Source organism: Meleagris gallopavo, chromosome 1, assembly GCF_905368555.1.
Source record: "Meleagris gallopavo chromosome 1, MGAL_WU_HG_1.1, whole genome shotgun sequence".
Classification (NCBI taxonomy): domain Eukaryota; kingdom Metazoa; phylum Chordata; class Aves; order Galliformes; family Phasianidae; genus Meleagris; species Meleagris gallopavo.
The window spans coordinates 49,013,740-49,031,582 of NC_139404.1; the positions used below are offsets into that span (position 1 = coordinate 49,013,740).

The 17,843-nt window shown below is 44.3% G+C and overlaps 1 protein-coding gene and 1 long non-coding RNA gene across 16 annotated transcripts in view; one reads left to right on the forward strand and one right to left on the reverse strand.

Moving 5' to 3' along the window:
• The window catches only part of ZC3H7B (zinc finger CCCH-type containing 7B), a 44,641-nt gene that overhangs the window by 21,673 nt on the left and 5,125 nt on the right, over positions 1-17,843 (reverse strand). For 2 of the 15 annotated variants that reach the window (XM_010710480.4, XM_031554269.2), the window contains exons 2-13: positions 17,225-17,285; positions 15,582-15,615; positions 14,991-15,188; positions 14,009-14,167; positions 11,201-11,281; positions 9,675-9,734; positions 7,729-7,771; positions 3,550-3,809; positions 2,328-2,676; positions 1,261-1,373; positions 266-428; positions 4-165 (exon numbers count right to left, since the gene is read on the reverse strand). In XM_010710480.4, the coding sequence (XP_010708782.1) occupies positions 4-165; positions 266-428; positions 1,261-1,373; positions 2,328-2,676; positions 3,550-3,809; positions 7,729-7,771; positions 9,675-9,734; positions 11,201-11,281; positions 14,009-14,167; positions 14,991-15,188; positions 15,582-15,615; positions 17,225-17,277 (1,675 nt within the window). In that variant the 5' untranslated portion in view covers positions 17,278-17,285. Of the gene's footprint in view, positions 1-3; positions 166-265; positions 429-1,260; positions 1,374-2,327; positions 2,677-3,549; positions 3,810-7,728; positions 7,772-9,674; positions 9,735-11,200; positions 11,282-11,385; positions 11,490-14,008; positions 14,168-14,990; positions 15,216-15,581; positions 15,616-17,224; positions 17,286-17,843 lie in introns of those variants that run through there. The other 13 variants (XM_085225678.1, XM_085225762.1, XM_010710530.4 and 10 more) reach the window with 12 other exon arrangements.
• Positions 8,190-15,718, forward strand: LOC146545303 (uncharacterized). The gene is made up of 3 exons (XR_014883772.1): positions 8,190-8,528; positions 9,193-9,338; positions 10,799-15,718. It is a non-coding gene; the product is annotated as an uncharacterized LOC146545303 (long non-coding RNA).

Sequence of the window (17,843 nt, forward strand, 5' to 3'; positions counted from 1 at the left end):
CACCTTTGCACAGGTAATATGATCCTACAAAGTTGGTTTTGGTTGGGCGAGGACGGATCCTCTTCCAAGTCTTGTCTTCTGAGTTCTTAAGCCGGCCCAGCAGGATGTCTCGCTTGCATTTGTGCTCCAAGCCTTCTCGATAGGTGTAATCACCAGCCTTGGGCCCTGCAGCAGAGAAGAAATTCATCAGCCTCTCTCCGTCAGCCAGGAGAAAGGCAAAGCTTTATCATGGCCAATGCTGTGGGTGACAGAGGAAACATATCACCTGTTTTAGGGTAGCAGATGTGACAGGCTTGTTTGAAGACATGGGTAGATGCCAGAGGGTTCTTCACCAGCAAGGCTGTGTTGGGTATTACTGGTTCTGGCTGGGACAGCAGGTGCTCGGTGACTTTGGGCACAGCTGGGTGACTCACTCCACCAAGGCTGACCTGTATAAAAACACACATACTTCTCTTCTAAGCTTTGCAGCCCTATGGCGAAGAGAACTCTGTAACCTCACACCTCACTCCAGTCTCTCAAAAAACTTCCTCATCTTCTTCCTCATCAAAACATTCAATTCTGAAATGACATTTCCTGAAAAGCTGCACGTAACTTTTTCAAAAATAACAAAGCACGATATGATCACCTCAAGGACAGATCTCTTTCTCTATTGGTAAGGGACACCTTAGAGACAGTACAGAATGTCCACTCATTCATTCTCATTCCATCCATTACAACCAACTCTCAAATCAACCCCACTGCTACCTGGAAAAAAAAAAAGGAACCACTTATCAGTAAGTCTTTGGGAATTAATCTGAGGACAAAGATTTTGTTCTACAGCTATGTAACAGGCACAGCAGGTGAACAGGAATCTAAGAAGAACAATTTGCATTCCAAACTTGCTAATCATCGACATCCTTTTCCCCCAGGACTGGAGACATGGGATAGGAACAGAGCAACCTGAAAAAGCTGACGGGGAAAAGAGGAGTAAAGAACTACACTAGTCTTAAGAAAGCCTGGATTACTCTGATCCATAGTTAAGAGGCTGCAAGATACATTAGCACACTGGCCTCCTTGATCCCCTGCTGATCCTACAACCTAGGTCACACCATGTTTACTTTGGCAATATGCAGAACTGTGGATAAAAATGAAGGCAGAACAAATGTCTTCCTCCTGACTCCGGGAAAATCCTTCCCTGCCTTGTCATAAGGTGGGAGGAAATGCTCACTGGGGCAGGTTAAAAAGAGGGGCCCAAATTACCTACTTCACCCAAGTCACTACTACCTTGGCTCCAGAGCACCTTGGGACATCAGCATGGGGGAGCGGCTCACTCACCACGGGGGATGGTTTTTGGTTGCCAGGTGGATGTCGCAGTTCCTGAGGGCTGGTTTCTTCTGGGTCAAAGAAGGGACAAAAAACAAAAACATTTCACTTTCAGAGGTAGTTCTGCTCACAGAAAGACAAACACATGCCAGCAAAATCACTTTGCTTTATTCATAACATTTCATATTCAAATCCCACATGTAAGTCTTGGAAAAGCTCCAGGAAAGGCCTTTGTGTCCCCAAAACTATACTGAACTCAACTCTGTGCCACTGAGCTCTAACACTTTTAAAGTGGCAGCTCTGAGGCAGTCCAATCCTTAGGTAAATCAGTGTGTTGAAGTGCTGACTGGCCAATCTCTGTTCTTCAGAAAATATTTTTGCTAACCAAAATATACTGCAATACAGCAGACAGCCTGAAGAAGAAGCCTGTCATCCCTCATGGGACAGGTGGAAACTTGCTTTTTGCCCACTGATCTCCACAGTTTGGCTCCTTATGACATGAGAGTTCAGTACTCAAGGCAATGGGATGCTTACTGTTCCGAATCCAGAGATGGAAGCACCCACCTTGGCCTTTACCATTTAGTCCAGTGCAAAAAGGTCCTATCTCATTTAAAACAGCCACCAGGATTTTGCTCATTTGGCCCCAAATGTACAACAGTCACTAGGGAAGGTGGAGGAAACACTTTATAGTCAAGTAAATTGTACCAAGGGAGGTATCCTGGATACCAAGCCATAATTAGACCTCACTCCTCTTCATTAAACATCCTGTGTTCCTTTCTCTTCTGAGATTTCTTAGCATGCACATACTAGTTATCTGGGATCACACACCTACAGCCCTCCTTATGACTCCTGAGCTAGACATATCCAGCTGCTCTGCTCAAAACAATTCCCTGCCCTCTTCTACATTTGCATTCCCGTTCTGAAGCACTGGCAAAGACAGATAAAGGACAGACCTCAGCACTGAAGGAAACAGTCATGGCAAGCACAGATAAAGAAGAACAGAACCCTGTTGGCCCCACACCTACCAATGGCAAAGGAGTCCAAGGCATCCAGCGACCCTCTGCTTGTCCCAAAGGAATCCAGGGCATCGAGACGTGAGTCTGTGTAGGGGAGCAGGTCCAGGGAATCCAGGGAATCTAAGGTGGAGCCACCACTTCCCCCGGGTGGGGGCTCGAAGGCATCCAAGACAGAGGAGGAGGACAGCTGTTTGGTGGGATCCATCACCAGGCCAAAGGAGGCAGGTGGCAGCGGGCTTGAGACAGGGATGCTAGCTGTCACAACTGGGGGAAGCAGTGGAGTTCCCCCTGGAAACACAGGGATCAGCTGGGGCATCTCTGTTGGCAGGTTGGTGGGAATGGTGCCCTGGACCAAAGACTTTGGAGATTGAGAAGGGAGAGGATAAGCAGTGTATTAGAAACAAGGAGAAGGGAGTGACTGAACACAGAGCCAACAGACTCCCACTCAAGCATGTGCTGCATTATCTAAAGCAGAGGGACACCCAGCAGCTCCATCTGCCTGCAGACCTCCCACAGAGCTGCCCACCTGTCTGCAACACACACAGTCTGGGTTGAGGTCCCTGAGGGGGTTCTGGGGCACCAGAGCTCGTCAGCCCACAAGGCAGAGCCCTGCATTGGGCACCTGCACCAGTTCAGGTCGAGACACAGCACAGCTGAATACACACAGCACCAAGGTTGGGGTAATGACCATGACTCTTGGTGCCTCTCAGCAGAGCTTTTTGCCTCAAGTTCCTTCCTGCCCGAATGTGGTTATATTGCTTCCAAATCAAAGCTGACTCACATAACATCTGCACTACTGGCAACTAAAATCCAACATAAGCATTAATTGCAATTGTTTCTACAACACGGAGACCTGTACAAAGAGCTCTGGCTGAATGCAGCCAGCACATCACTGCGTAGAATACATCTATTGCACATGCTTCAACTCACTCATGTCTACCCTCAGGCCTGATTCAAATCCACAGACACGAGAGGCCAGGGAGAAGATGGTGGTTGGGGGAAGCCACTGAGGGTCAACTTCATGAAGCTGCACACAGCAAAGCAGGCTTAGAGATGAACTCTTTAGATATTCAGAAGCCAATCGCAGAAATAAGCAAAAGAATGAATGAGTTTTGCTAGAGGAAGAGCTAGGAGGGAGGAGTGACAGAAAGAGAAGCAGTACACATATCTGTAGGCTCTAAGGATCTATTTGGATGAAGCGGCAAGGGAATTATGCAATGTCCACTCTTACTAGAGGGTACGGTGAACCCTCAGCGAGGGAATCCAGGAGGGAGTCCAGTTCTTCCCCAATTATGTCCCCATCTGTGAAGTCCTCCACATTGTCAGGCACTGGCAGAGACACGGACTCTGGAGATGGGAGCAAGCTGGCAGCAGGGAGCGAGCTAGGCAGGCCCTTTGCATCTGAATCTGAGTGCAAAGGGGACAGCCCCTCGCTCACGGGGATGGAGGTGGCCACAGGAGCTGGCAGGCACTGCAGGTCCATAGAGCAGTCTGAGATGGAGAAGAAACAGAGACAGTCAGTCACCCAGGTGGGTGCAAGCAGAGCACAGCCTGGCAAAACCAATACGTCAAATCACAAACACCAAGTATGTCCTGTTTTCAGAGAGGAGGGGCTCTAGTCTGCTCTTACTCTTTGATATTTGCTCTCACTCTCCAATGGCTCACTGATTGCTGAAATATGCCCTACAGGCCAGTGCACAGACTGGCTGCCAGGGTGTGTCAAGCAGTAACCAGAACACCACAAAGCCGCTGGCTGATCAGCTACTGAATTTGCTGTGTCCAGGACAGAAGGCCAAGGGCACATAATCTGATTCCTGTAGAAACCACCACCTGGTGTTTTCTTTAATGTTCCTCACTAAGGCACTTGGCAGAGACCACTGCCTTCTCTGCTCCTTGGAACTCTGACACCCCAGCTGAAGGTCTGCTTATTCACACAAACTCTCTAAACCTTCAGGCATCCTGGATGGCAAAAGATAAAACCACAGGGTCCTGCTGGGACAAGCCAGAGATCAGAAGCTCACATCACATTGTGTTAAAAATGTGCCCCTTAAAGTCCTATCAGACTCACTCATCTGCCTTTACTCAAGAAAATTCCCTGCTCTTGTATTGCTTCCTGATGTCTGTAGGGGGGAGGATGCTCCTCACACTCTCCCCAACACCTCAGCACCAAACATCCCCTTAGAAACTTGTGTGAATAAGGGTTGGGGCAGGAGAGAGGCAGGGATTTTTCCTAAGGTTTCCTTACTGCTCTGGTACACTACTGAAAAGGTAATGTGTTCCCATCATGCAAAATAAACCTCTGTTAAGTGAAGTTAAGGTTACAAGCACATATTCTTTACAGAAGAGCATTATATTCTCCAGAAAAAAATAAAAATAAAAAAATTAAAGGTTAAAAAAATGTTCAAATGTTAGAAATTCAGGAAATGAAGTATTACATTTGCAGCTCTCAAACCAAACACCCAAACTACCTTAATTCTGCCCCTGTGCAGATGTCCTGGAATAAAAGAAAAGAAATCAGAAAAAGGTGCTGCCACCTCCATCCATACAGCAGTGGCTGCACTGTACCTATGGTGGTCCAAAGCTATAAGCAAGGGAAAGTTTGGAGGGAGTGACAACAGCTTTCATTAGAAGGACTGATAAGGAAGGAAAGAAACTTGACAAGTTTCTGAAGTGCAAATCTTGATCCTACAAGATCCCACCCCTGCCTGCTGCTACCTTTCCTTCTAGAGTTGTGAGCAGGAGGACAGCAGCTGAGGTCGCTGTACAAAGCACCAGAGGCCAAGCAATGACAAAGGAATGGCTGGGAGGGAATAGCAAGATACTGGTCCCTCTCCACAAAACTCATTCATGCAATTAAAGGAGAACACATGTACTTGATGGGCTCCAATGCACTTTTTCAGCGCTGCAGCTGGACTCAGCCACCACAGGCAGTGGAGTGGTTCAAAGGAAGGCTGTAAATGCCCTTGGTTACACAGGAAAAGCTGTTCCTCAGATCAGGCCTGGCTCCAACCCCATGCTTCCTTTACGAAGGATTCTCTCAGCTCAGTTCCCTTTGGTGCAGACCCTCCAGCCATGCTTGGGAGCCAGCCATTCAGCTTCCCTTTGGTGCTGGCCTCATCACTGGTAGTGCAGCCAGATTTCCCTCAGCACAAAGGGACAGCTTGTCCCTTCCCATTTTTCAGATGTTTTAATCTGGAGTACTGTCAAGATCCCTGCGAAGGCCAACAAGAAGTTCAGGACATGCCGTAGGGGCCAGGGATACGTGCAGGGGGGAGTAAAAGGGTTCACAATGATACAGCCTCAAGGGATTTACAAGTTCAGACCTTCTCCAAGGAATGAATAAGGCCCTCTGGTTCTCAGTCAGATTGGGAAACAGAGAGAAATGCCCTCATATGGCCTAACAGACTCCAAACCCTGAAAAACTGAATATACGATCAAAAGGCAGAGAAAGATAAGGGATGTCCCACAGATTGGTATGGGTTAATGGGAATAAGAGCAAGGAACCAAGAGATCCCACTACCTTCAAGCAGAAAAAATGTCTGCTCCTCTCTCTCTGACTACCCAAACGCTTTCCTCCTTCCGGCTCCTCACTCCCATTCCATTCCATCCTCTCTCTTCCCTTACCCCTCCTTTCCCCACAACACTCCCATCCGCTGAATTTCCTCACCAATCACCATGTCCATATCTACTCTCTGCCTAGAAAGCTCATGCACCCCCTGTACCCACTTTAACATTTGCCCCAACTTTAAAAAACAAAAAAACATAAGCCTTCCTTGATGAACAGATCACATGTACACCCTGCCTTCCTGTGCCACTGCTCCAACGCCACTAAGCTGCATGTATTATTATGAGTTCATTGAGGGTCTTGTCCATTCCTTTTCCCGAGCTTCTTCCAAAACTAGCAGAATATGTTCCCCACTTGGGAGCTTCCCTGGACATTGCATGTCCCAGAGAGGTGAGTAGAGTTCTTTTAAGAGCCCCGTTTCTCACTCTGCATTCCAAAAAGCAGTTGCTCCTCCATGCATCAGTTGGCCAAAGGCAATACTGAGCCATATCTGAGCCATGACATATGCAGGACAGGGCTGAGTCAATCAGTTGACTTCAAGGAAGGAGGGCTGTCAGGAGTTTGCATCTCAAAAAAACCAATACCCCTCCCCCCAAAAAAACAAAAAACAAAAAAAAAAAAAACAGAAAAACACCCCAAAATAACATCAAAAATAACATCAACAAAACCCCCTAACAGCCCTGTGGGTTTCACTCGAGGCACCTGGCACTCACAGCTCTCCTAACGGCACGCCAATCTCAGGGCAACGGAAAACACATCATTTCAGTGATTTTGAAAAGATCTAGCAGAAAATGTTCTCTCTGCCTGAGCTGCAACAAAGCTGGCATGCTGCTTCTGCACCAAGCCCTGACGAGACAAAGAGGCTCCTGGATGCAGCCACCCTTCACTCTGCAGTAAGAGCCCAGCTCATCTCAGGACAGCAAATAACTGAAAAACTCTCCTTGTTTTGAGGAACTGGGTCTCACGCCTGCACGCAGCATTCTGTTACTGAACCAGAATTCAACAGGGAACTAACATGTTTTCCAAAATAATCAGAGCACCCTGATTATGAAATTAGTGTCTTTCTATAAAAAGAGCGATAGCTATCTGCAGTGTTAAGCCTGCTCACTTACCGCTGCAGCTACTTTTCAAAGGAACAGAGACTGACACGCTCAGAAGCGAGATTAAAATGCCAGCACACAACAAAGGGCAAAGCACACAGCCAGCCTTCCTACAGGGAAAGAGTTAAGGTCACTTGATTCTCAGCATGAGAAAAGCAAACCTGTGGCCCTCACTCTGCTCCTCCTCTGTGCCTAAGGCAGCACAAGGCTCTCCCTGGGTCCCTCCCAACCCCCTTATTTTGAACTCCTCCATCTCAGTGTCCCGGAGGACAACACATGCTTGGAGCACAGACAGTTGCCTACAACCTTAACTTTATCTAGACTGTTTTGTCTGGGAGTAACAGAAGAATCTCAGAAGCTGTGCCAAGCTCAAGGTTAAGAAAGCAGAACTGGAGGAAGCTGTGTACATCAGCCCTTCTGATTCCTGGAGATGTCCCTCGCTGGGCCTGGACAAGAAGCACAAGAAGCTTTTCTGTAGGAGGTACTAACAGGCAAATAACTGCTCAGCCTCTTTTGCCCTTCATGACAGTGCCTCAATAACTGACTGCAAATATGGAAGATATGAGGGGAAACTAGTTAACTTAATCCCATATGCTCCTGCTTCCCATCATTTTTTCTTCCTCCTAGGTATAAAGTCAGGAGCACACAGAGACATACAAACGCAGACCACAAACCTCTCAGGCCTGCCAGCCTGGTCAGGTACCACGCTGACACCACAAAAATCAGAGAAGAGAAATATCTTTACCTGTTTCAATGTCATCAATCGACCCCAAACCATTGGAAGTGGTCTGCAGAGGGCAAAGGAAAGAACAGAGAAATTATCACCAGAAATTAATCTTTGAAAAAGATATTCTCAATTCACAGAGGAGACCTTTTACTACTCCTAAACGCATCAGGCTCTTTACTTTCCTTTATTGCAAGTGCAAAAACAGCAAAACCACAAAATTTTAAGAGTGCATTCATCCAAAACCTCTGCACTTTCACCTCTAGCAGTGGACAAGCCTTGTTGCTGCAAAGGAATACCAACTCTGCATAATGCCCAACCACGTGAGCAAATCTGTATATAGAATTGGGTTTTTTCCTGTGTGGGTGAGAAAGAATACTGTGTCCCAAGTCCCAGGACAAACCAGTCAGTCAGCCCTGTGCAGAGAGATCTGATTAGCCTGGTCTGACACAATGTTCCTTCTCTTAGTTCACTTTGCAATCTAATAACCACAAACTTTTACAGCAAACTCAAAACAGGAAAAGGTTTCCACAAAGACAACTGCTGACACAAAGCTTCAGGCAAAGAATAAAATAAGCCCCATATTTTACAGTAACATAAACAGATGCAAGTATGCGTGCTTTCAGTTTAAATTTACAAAGGCACAAGAAAAGCATTGCTTTCTAGATACTGCATCTACTCCAACAGTTTACACAACCTTCTGGTCTTTGCAATATTTCAATTTTTTCAAGATTTACAAATGAAAAACTAGGCACAACTATATAAGAAAACTGACTTGCTCTCCGAGAAAGATGTGAAGGCAAGTCTCTACACATTGGCAGGTAAACTGGTTCTTTAGTATCCCACCTTGTCAAACAAAATGTCAATTGTTATGGTTTTATAGTTTGCTTGCTTTAAGGAGTAATGTGAAGTACCAGACAGCCTGCAAAAACATCAAGGCTTTTGTTAGCCAGTGGTGGAACAAAGAACTCAGCAATTTCTTATATTTTGGTTCAATATTTGTGCAGAGCTCTGCTCAAGGATCTCCCAGGTCAAAGGACAATACAAAGAATACACAAACTGTGTATGTACCTTGCTCAGTTCTGGACAACAAAACTACACTGCTTGATTTGACCTCCTGTCTTTCCTCAGCATCCGCATTTCCTGATTTTTACTTAGTGTAATCCTAACTATGTAAAAACTTGAAAACTGGAACTTATTTAAAATACAAAAGAAGACAACCATTCACAATACCCAAGAAAAATAACCATTGCCACTGATCTGCTGACAGTAAAAATGCTTTCACTAGAAATATTTCAAAGAAATAAATTTCCTTAACAATATTCCTTATAAGGTTGTCCTGGTTTTGGCTGGGACAGTGTTAATTTCCTTCTTAGTAGCTTGCTATAGCGTTGTGTTTTAGATTTAGGATGAAAATAATGTTGATAGCACACTGATGTTCCACTGGTTGCCAAGCAGTGCTTGCACTAATCAAAGACTTTTCAGCTTCTTGTACTGCCCCACCAGTAAGAAGCAGCTGGCATGGGACAGAACCAGGAGAGGACACAAACTGGCCAAAGGGATATCACCACCTGGAGAAGGTGACATGAGGGGCTGCAGCTGCTTTGGGACAGGCTGAGCATCACTCAGTGGTGAGTAATTGCATCATGCATCACTTGCTTTTTATATTCTTTTATCACTACTATTATTATTATTTTCCCTTCCTTTTTCTGTTCTATTATATTATCTGTCTCAGTCCACGAGTTTCACCCTTTTTTCCAGTTCTCCTCCTGACCCTACTGGTAGAAGGAGTGAGAGAAGAGCTGCAGATGCTTAGCTGCCAGTGGAATTAAACCACGACAAAGGGGAATACACTAATTAGTACATTTAAATTCTAAAAGACAGCTATCAATGCGTATGTAAATAAAGCTCAGAAATATTCCAGTAGCAATCCATCAACATTAATAACTAAAGGATGCCAACTGTACCTGATTTGACAAATTGATGGACGTGCCGTTACTGAGTAGAGAGAATGTTTCCAATTCCTGCTACAAGAAGAGAGATGTCTTAGAACAGAGACAGCCCACAAACACTTGTAAAATTGGCAAAGCTGGAGTAGGATAGAGTTTTTCTTTTAGGCACTGTCTAGAAATAAAAGCCACCCCAAAAGCATAACTCTGTGACATAAAGGTAGTTTTACGAACGCTGGCAGGGCCACATATTTATTATGGACACCTCAGTGTCACCTCAGTGTTTACTAAACACCTAACATACAATGCATGATCAGGAAGCTAACATTAATCCTAAAAAACAAACTTTTTTGCCTTTTCATTAAAACATTACTGCTTTGGGAAGGCATTACAGCACTGGAATGAAAGTTGTAAATCAACACAAAAGATAGCAAGGTCTTATCAAAATATCAATCCCTACACATCAAGCAATAAAAAGCATTTTGTCTTTTATGGTCTTTGTTTTTCCAACACATCAGAGTGGTTTAAGCCCAGAGTTCACTAATGTGACAACAGCAAAAATGTGGCTGGGCCAATGAACGCAGTGAGCAGTTACAAGAAGTATTTCCAAATAAAACTTCCTTTTCTTCGAGACAGAATCATTTCAGAGTGCTGAGAGTTACTACAGCATTGAGGGGTTTTGGGGGGATCAATCACATGAGTTTTGTCACTGAGTGGAACATGACATCAGAGACACACTTTTCCCAAAAGCTCTCTGCAGATTGAATGCCCAGGAACCACGTCACCAAATACTGTAAAGGTTCCCTGGAGGTGTCCAACACACTGGGGTGCAGGGGGCTGAGGATGCTGGGCAGAGCTGGCTCAGGGAAGCACACTGACAGTCATCCTGTGAACATTCAGTGACACAAGCTAGAGATGCTTACTCCTGAAAATGCACCCCATGATTTCACATGACCAAAGCAGATTTATCCAAGAGGGCCAGCAGTGGCCTAACGCCCTCTAGCTCCATCCCAGAGTATACATTTCTATACCTACACAGTACACTGTAGTACAGCACTTTCTTTTAAAGCCAGGTAACAGATCCAGCCACTGGGGTCCATTAACTGGACCAACAGCTTAATTTTTGCTGCCTTCTTTCCTAGCATCTGACCAGATGTGTATCAGCCACGTTCCTGTTACAGGGGAAGGACTGTGATGCAAAATCTCCTTTGGGGTGAGGCCACATGTCCCTCTCTTCATGAAGGTGCAGGCTCCTACACATTAGAGCTTTTTCCTGCAGCACCAGTCTGACTTTGCTGGAGATACAGGGAACATCCTGGAGAAGACCCAGGGCAGCAGCGGGGTCAGAAATGGACAAAGGCAAAGGTGAGTCAGAGAGGCAGGATAAGGAGGGGAGCCAGTGGCCTGCTGGGTGGATCGCAGGGTAATATACCTGTGTCTATAGCTGCAAAGCAGCACCTACCACTTTTGCAGAAGTAAATCTGAAAGAGCTGAAGGATAGTCTTTAGGAAAAAAAGAAAATAAAGAAAATAAAAAAGTCATACCTGAGGCCTTTTATACGCTTTTCGAACCCTCAGTCCCAGCTTCTGTGCAAGCTCCTGTCCCAGCTGCGTGACACTCTCATCCTGGGGACAAAAGCATTGGAAGGACACTTTCAGCTTTGTGTCTTTGTGGCGGACAAAACAAACAGGAATGCAGCTGTCTGCACGGCCGTGCCAAAAAGCCTCACTTGTAGATAGCAGAGCAACCCTAGCAGAGGCCACGCAGACCAGAATGTTCCTGTCATTCCTGCTGAGGTACTGAGGCTGCTCCATTCTCTCCAGTTCTGCCTGGACTAACCTGCCACAGACCTCTTAACTTATTTATCATCAGCAGCTCCCTCCTTGTGCTTTCCTCCCTTTTCCCGCTGGCAAAAATGCTGACATACTTTAACAGTTTCTTCAAAGGAAAACAACATGCTTGCCCAATCTATTGCAGTATTCCTCCTTAATGGTATCTTATGCCCCTCATCTATAACCCTGAAGCTTGCTCTTTTCTCTCTGCTTACCACATAACTCTGATCTTCCCAATTTCCTTCTCTCTGCAGGTTCACTTTTTTCCCCTTCAGCCCCTCACTAGCCTGTGGGTCTTCCATCCCACTGCATCAGTAAATCAGTAACTTTTTCCCTCAATCTGAAATGCCACCTTTTGACTGAACTTCTTTCCCCACATCCTCAACACTGGTTTGGTCTGAGGTCAGTGAAGAAAAAATCCAATTTACCCATGTCCTCTCTCTCTCTCCATCTTATATCTCTTCAGGATGTATCCTCCTCTCCTGAAACTGTCCCCATACTCTCCAGAGATCTCTTTGTCAGTTATTATGGTTGCCTCCCCTTACTCCATGCCTTCCAACTCTCAGATCTGTCTGACATAACCATCACTCTGCCTTTTTAAATATTTTTTAATATTTTTTTAATATTTTACCCTAATCATGTTTTCGATGCTCTTTGTCTCTGGTTCTTCTGCCTTTCTAAACACTCTTGCAGGTGTCTTCTGACACCTCCTGCACCATTTCTTTTCATTGATCTCACAACAATACCTACCAGGCTCATCCTACACAATTCCACATGCCATCACGACTCTAATACATCTCTCTGATGCTTGGACAAGATCAAGAATATTTTTCTCTAGGCTGCTTTCATTTCCCAACAGCATGAGTTAATTTTTAACAAGCAGGCCTGAGGTTTGGGACTGGGAGCTTACTCTTTGTCACTCTGAGAATTTTTCTTTAGCCTCCCTTTTCCTTAGCCACTCTCAGGTGCTTACTGCCTCCCACCTAAGCAAGGGGATGCTCAATAAGGGCATGCAAAATGATCTCTTTTAACATCCTAAAAAACCACCCTTTGTGCCATCCTAAAAGCAGACCACAGAGAAGCATCAGCCTCACCATGCTGGGAATCTCTGCAAACTATCAGCACTGAATGTCTGCACTTGGTTAAGCTAACTCTGCTAGACAGTGAGTCAACTGAGAGGCACTTCTTCATCACTGTAAGTTTTAATATACGATCTGCTTCTCAGCTGTTACAGCAACACAAGCTGTAACACAAGCACCTCATTGTTCCAGAGGCCCAGCAACTGGTGTAGTTGAAACAGCACTGAGATGATGGATAGTCTGATTTGACTTTGATGCGGAGAAGGCTTATGATTTCTGTTAATCAGATAATAAGGCAATGGCATACTTTAATTTACCAGACTGAATTGTTCAGAGCCAGGAATGCAGATGTCTTGATAATGAATTTGTAAAGTTGAGCTATCCTGACCCAGAAAAGTTAAATAAAATGTCTGTAGACCACCATGACCTTTAATATTTCAGCCACATATTAAAGTGGCTGAACTACATTGTGAGATACAGCCACATACAGTTTTACATGAACAGATGTATTAGGCAGTTTTGTTTACAAAAGGCTTTAAGAAATAGGTCTTTAAAACTCCCCTAACATAATACTTTCAGTGTGTTTTGGTCACCTTGTTCTGTCAAGTCAAGTAAACTGAATACAAAAGAGGCAACGAACTGCTAACATGGCTTTGCTTTACAAAATTGCTTCTGTAATTCTAATAGGGAAAAAAAATAACTTCTACTGAGGTAGTTGCCTTTTTTTTCCTAACAGCATTACTTAGATGGATCAGAACTAAATTTAGCAAAGATGACCAGAACTCACTGGGATGTAATCAGAGTCTGCTTACTTGTTCAATATCTGGCCTAAAAGAAAGCTCAATAAAAGCATTGCTAAGAAAATAGATAGGGCCTAGTATATGCAAATAGTCCCCTCTGAAGTAAAAAATTTACACACCTGTGAACATAACGTGTTCATCAAGGACCCCTCCACATATCCCTCAGAAACAAAAACACTTTATCAGCTTGCCTTAGCAATTATTAACTAAAACATCAGACATTTTTATCTAAAACAGGAAAAACATGTATGTTTCCCTACAGGGCTCCAGTTTGCATTTATGCCATGCTCACAGTCACTCTCCTCAGGCATATAAAAAGGGCTAATTAAAGCATCTTCATGGCCTTAGTTCACCTTCTGTTAGGGCAACTTTTTGCTCTTTGTGAATAGGCCAGCAAACCTTCTGCCATTAGCCAGTGTCTCTGGCTGGTACTGTGTGCAGATGGTGATTTGGACTGAAGAAACACAAGCATTCAAAGATCCTCCCTGAGTTGAGAGAGAGAGAAGATTCGTGGACATAAGCATGCCTCCGAGTATAGCCAACTTTCCTTCCTCCTCAGGCCTCAAGCTAAATATTAAGTGATGGACGAGAAACGTGGTGTAGCCCCAGAAATCAAGATAAGCTGTATGTCAAAAACTTACATGAGGGAGGGACAGCAGACAACGGCTGTTACACTCATACGCTTCTTTGTGCCTTCCAAGTTCATTTAAAGAGCGAGCCTTGCGGAAGAGCGCTCGGATGTTCTCCTTGTCAAGACCTAAAGCCTTTTCACTGTCTTCCAGAGCCTTCTCGTACAATCCCTGCATGGAAGAAACCACCAAAAGTCAGCACAGCAGACAAGGCCTTCTCTGTGTGAATCCATGTGTTATATCCCTCAGCAGAAATGCAAAAGCATGAAAAAGGCAGTTGGAAATGCACTCATCGCATTTTGTAAATTCTGGTGAAACACAGAACACTTTAAAGTTAGTGAACAGCACGATTTGGGTTGTTTGAACAACCTTATATTGCTTCCCCTTCTACTGTGGACATGTTATGTTTGACAGTCTTTAATTACGTGAGTGCCTGTTAACTTTTTTCATAGAACTCAGCCTCGTTATGAACAGGATGGACCTGCTTCAGAGTTGTGCCATAAAGGAAGGCTATTGCATTCCTGAAGAAAATGGAAGAGCATAGCTTTTTAGAGCCTGATTATTTCAGAATCATTTTCCATATGCGTTCTGAATGCTCTGCCTTGATTCAAAGTCTTCTCACTGTCTTCCAGTCTCACAGAGGTGGGGAGGCAGGCAAACTTCCAGAGCAATATTCAGAGTCAGTACAGGAAGGCACTGGCTCTTTACAACTGCATTTCCAGAGTGCATTAACTCCTCAACAACATGGACCTGAACTGCCTTCTTAGTACTTTAGGACTGGCCAACAAAAGGGGGACCCCACTCCTTTACATCATTCCTCTGGCTTTGCAAGACACAGTGTGATAGTGAGGAGGTATCAAAGTTCTCTGTATGTCACCATTTCCTTCAGTGCTGGGGGCTGAATGCCCTCCTGACATGTTTTCCAACTGCATGACACCCAAAGCAATCCAGCTGTCCTCTTTGACTCCTCGGGATGCCTTGGGAAGGCACTCACCATGGCAAAGTAGCAGGCAGCTCGGTTGACGTGCAGCTTGCACAGGAGTTCCTTTGGGATGGTCACCTCATCAGAGGCTGCATAATCTGCCACATTCAGCCCTTCTACATACTGTACCAGCGACAGCTTGAAATCCTTCTCTCGAAACAAATCATTGCCCTCTGCAAACAAGTTTCTCACCAGCTTCTGCAAGACAGCCTGGACAGCAGGAACAGAGCAAACAGACTGAAATGGATACACAGAAACAGAAGCAGTTTTCCAATTTCCCATTCCTTCCCATGTTTCAGCAACCTGTCTGCCCACCACAATTCTCCCACATCCCCACTCTCCTATAAAGCATGAGTCTTTTGGTGGAGAAGAATAATCCAGTCAAATCTTCTCCTTTCTTGATCCCTCAAGTTTTCTCCTTCGACTGAAAGTTTTCCTTGCCAGAATTCTTAAAGCTTTACATTTTAGACAAACTGTGACAGACCATCCCTACGCTCTACTCTTGCTCTCTACTTCTTGTTTGTAAACTAATGGCTGTGCAACACAACAAATCTTGTTAACCTAAGGGTTCCCAACTTCAGAAAAAAAACACTTTGTAATTACCTCATAATCTTCTTGGCTTAAGGGTAATGTAGATCTGAAAAAAAAAAAGAAGAGAAAGTGTTTATGATTCAGGCATCCATGTAAAATCTCGCTTTTGTCTGATGAAGAAAACCATCTTATTGGTCCTGTTTTGATTATCTCAGTGATTTACTGAATGTTTTTCACTTAAAAGAACAGCTGGGGTGAAGAGAACACAATTAGGGAACATTATGCTCAGTGATGGACACAGTGATGTCAAGAGATGATCAGGTCCCAAAGGTATTTGAGACAAGAAGAATCTTATTCTCAGCTATTTTCTGTGCATACGTGATATTTTGTCACATGCCTTCAGACAGCCACCTATAAAAAAACACTTCTGAGAAAATCTTACGAGTGGTTGTCATGGAAAATGGGAGCATAAATGCACCTAGCCCTGATGAGAGGCAGCAGATTGGTCACTTCAAGACCTCCTCAAATCCTTTTTGCAGTCACAGAAAAGACAATGATAAATGCAATCACTTTCCTCACTGTTATCTCAGCCACATGCCTTTAGGACTACACCACAAACACAATGAAAGGAGAAAACAATGGAGGTGCAAGAAGCCATTCAATTCTTGCTGCCTTGGCCAAGACTGCCAGACTGTGCCCTAGAACTGGCCATGCTTGTGTGGGCCACACCTGCCCCACAACAGCCCCGAGACATAGGCAAAAGGCTCTGTTCTTCAAATCAGAGCACCTGTTTGCTCCACACATATTATTTCTCCTGGAGACAACATAAAGTTTTCAAGAAATCCTTAGCAATCTTCATGTCCCTCCTCACCTTTGAAATACAGCACCGTATATATGGCCTTACTGATCAGAGAATAATCAATAAATCCTTAAAATTAGCCACAGGAAATGTAATGGCTTTGTAAGAAACATTCACACTGCTTATAAAGTTGGACTACCCCATAACAAGCCAATGTATGGCTTGTTCACAGTTCAAGACACGTTCAAGAAACACAGAAAACATCCTGTATTTCTAAACTATTTCATTTATGGGAACCTTAAACATTTTTATAATCATTACTGAAACAAACCTTACAACTTTCTGTCTGAGACTGGTTACCAGACTCACATAATATCAAACTGGGGTAAAAATACAATGGCCATGCCAAGGGATATTAGTATATAACTTGGAAGAGTTGCCTTTTTTCTCTACTGTGGATGGACAGATTTCATAATAACTGCAGGATTCAAGGCACACCTTGAGAAAATAAATCTTATTCTAATCTTATTTCTTCCCTACTCATCATGCAACTTGGACCTTGAGGCTTTTGCCAACTCAACCACTGGCGGGAAAAGCACAACCACACTTCATAAGGAAGTGCTTGAACTTGTAGCTACCACACAGGAAATCGCCACAAGCTCTAGGCAGCCAAAAAATATTTGCAGAAGAGTGACTGGAGGCAATGACCAAGCTGGCAACTGCAACAGAGCCCAGGTCATCTCTTTCTGGTAACAGCAGTGTACAAGGCACCTGGCATTTACCCTCCTTTCCTCACCTACGTACTAGGAATACTGTCTTCCTAAGAAAAGTGAATAGAAAGAACTTGATTCTTACAACCCTTGATACAAAGATAACCACCTCCCAAGCCACAGGAAACATGAGGTTGTCCACTTACTGAATTAATTGAAGTCCTTTCTCTATTTCTTGTTTTCTCTTCTGTCTCTCCATTACAATCGCTGCAGAAGAATAAAGAAAAAAAAAAAAAGAAATGAGTCATTACAGGTCTTGCTGGCAGTTAAGCAGCACAGTATTTTGTGTGCACTTCAACTTACTACTAACAAAATGTACCAACCCAAACGCACAGAACACTGAAGCCCATGATTTATCCACACTGCAGACAAAGGACAGCGAGCAGCTCGTTACCCAGTATCTGCTTTTTCTCACATGCCACTGCCAGGATACACAGGCAAAGAGGAAATGCTTCAATTTGAGCTCGCTGCTTAGACTGCCAATAAACAAAGCAATGGGAACCAACTGCAATCATGACTGCCTTCTAGGAAAGGGGGAAAAAATAAACACTTCCCCCGCATTGGCAGAGATTTCAAGAATCTGTACATGGACCCTTCCATGATAAGCATTTCTGACTACTGGGCCAGACTTAAACTGGTTTACAACATCCTTGCATACCAAACAAGTAATTTATGTGGGGATCTGGAATCATATCACAGTGAGGCACTGGGAAGGAGGTGGAATTTCTTGCTGTGGTACACATAAAAAGACAGTAAGGGATCTCA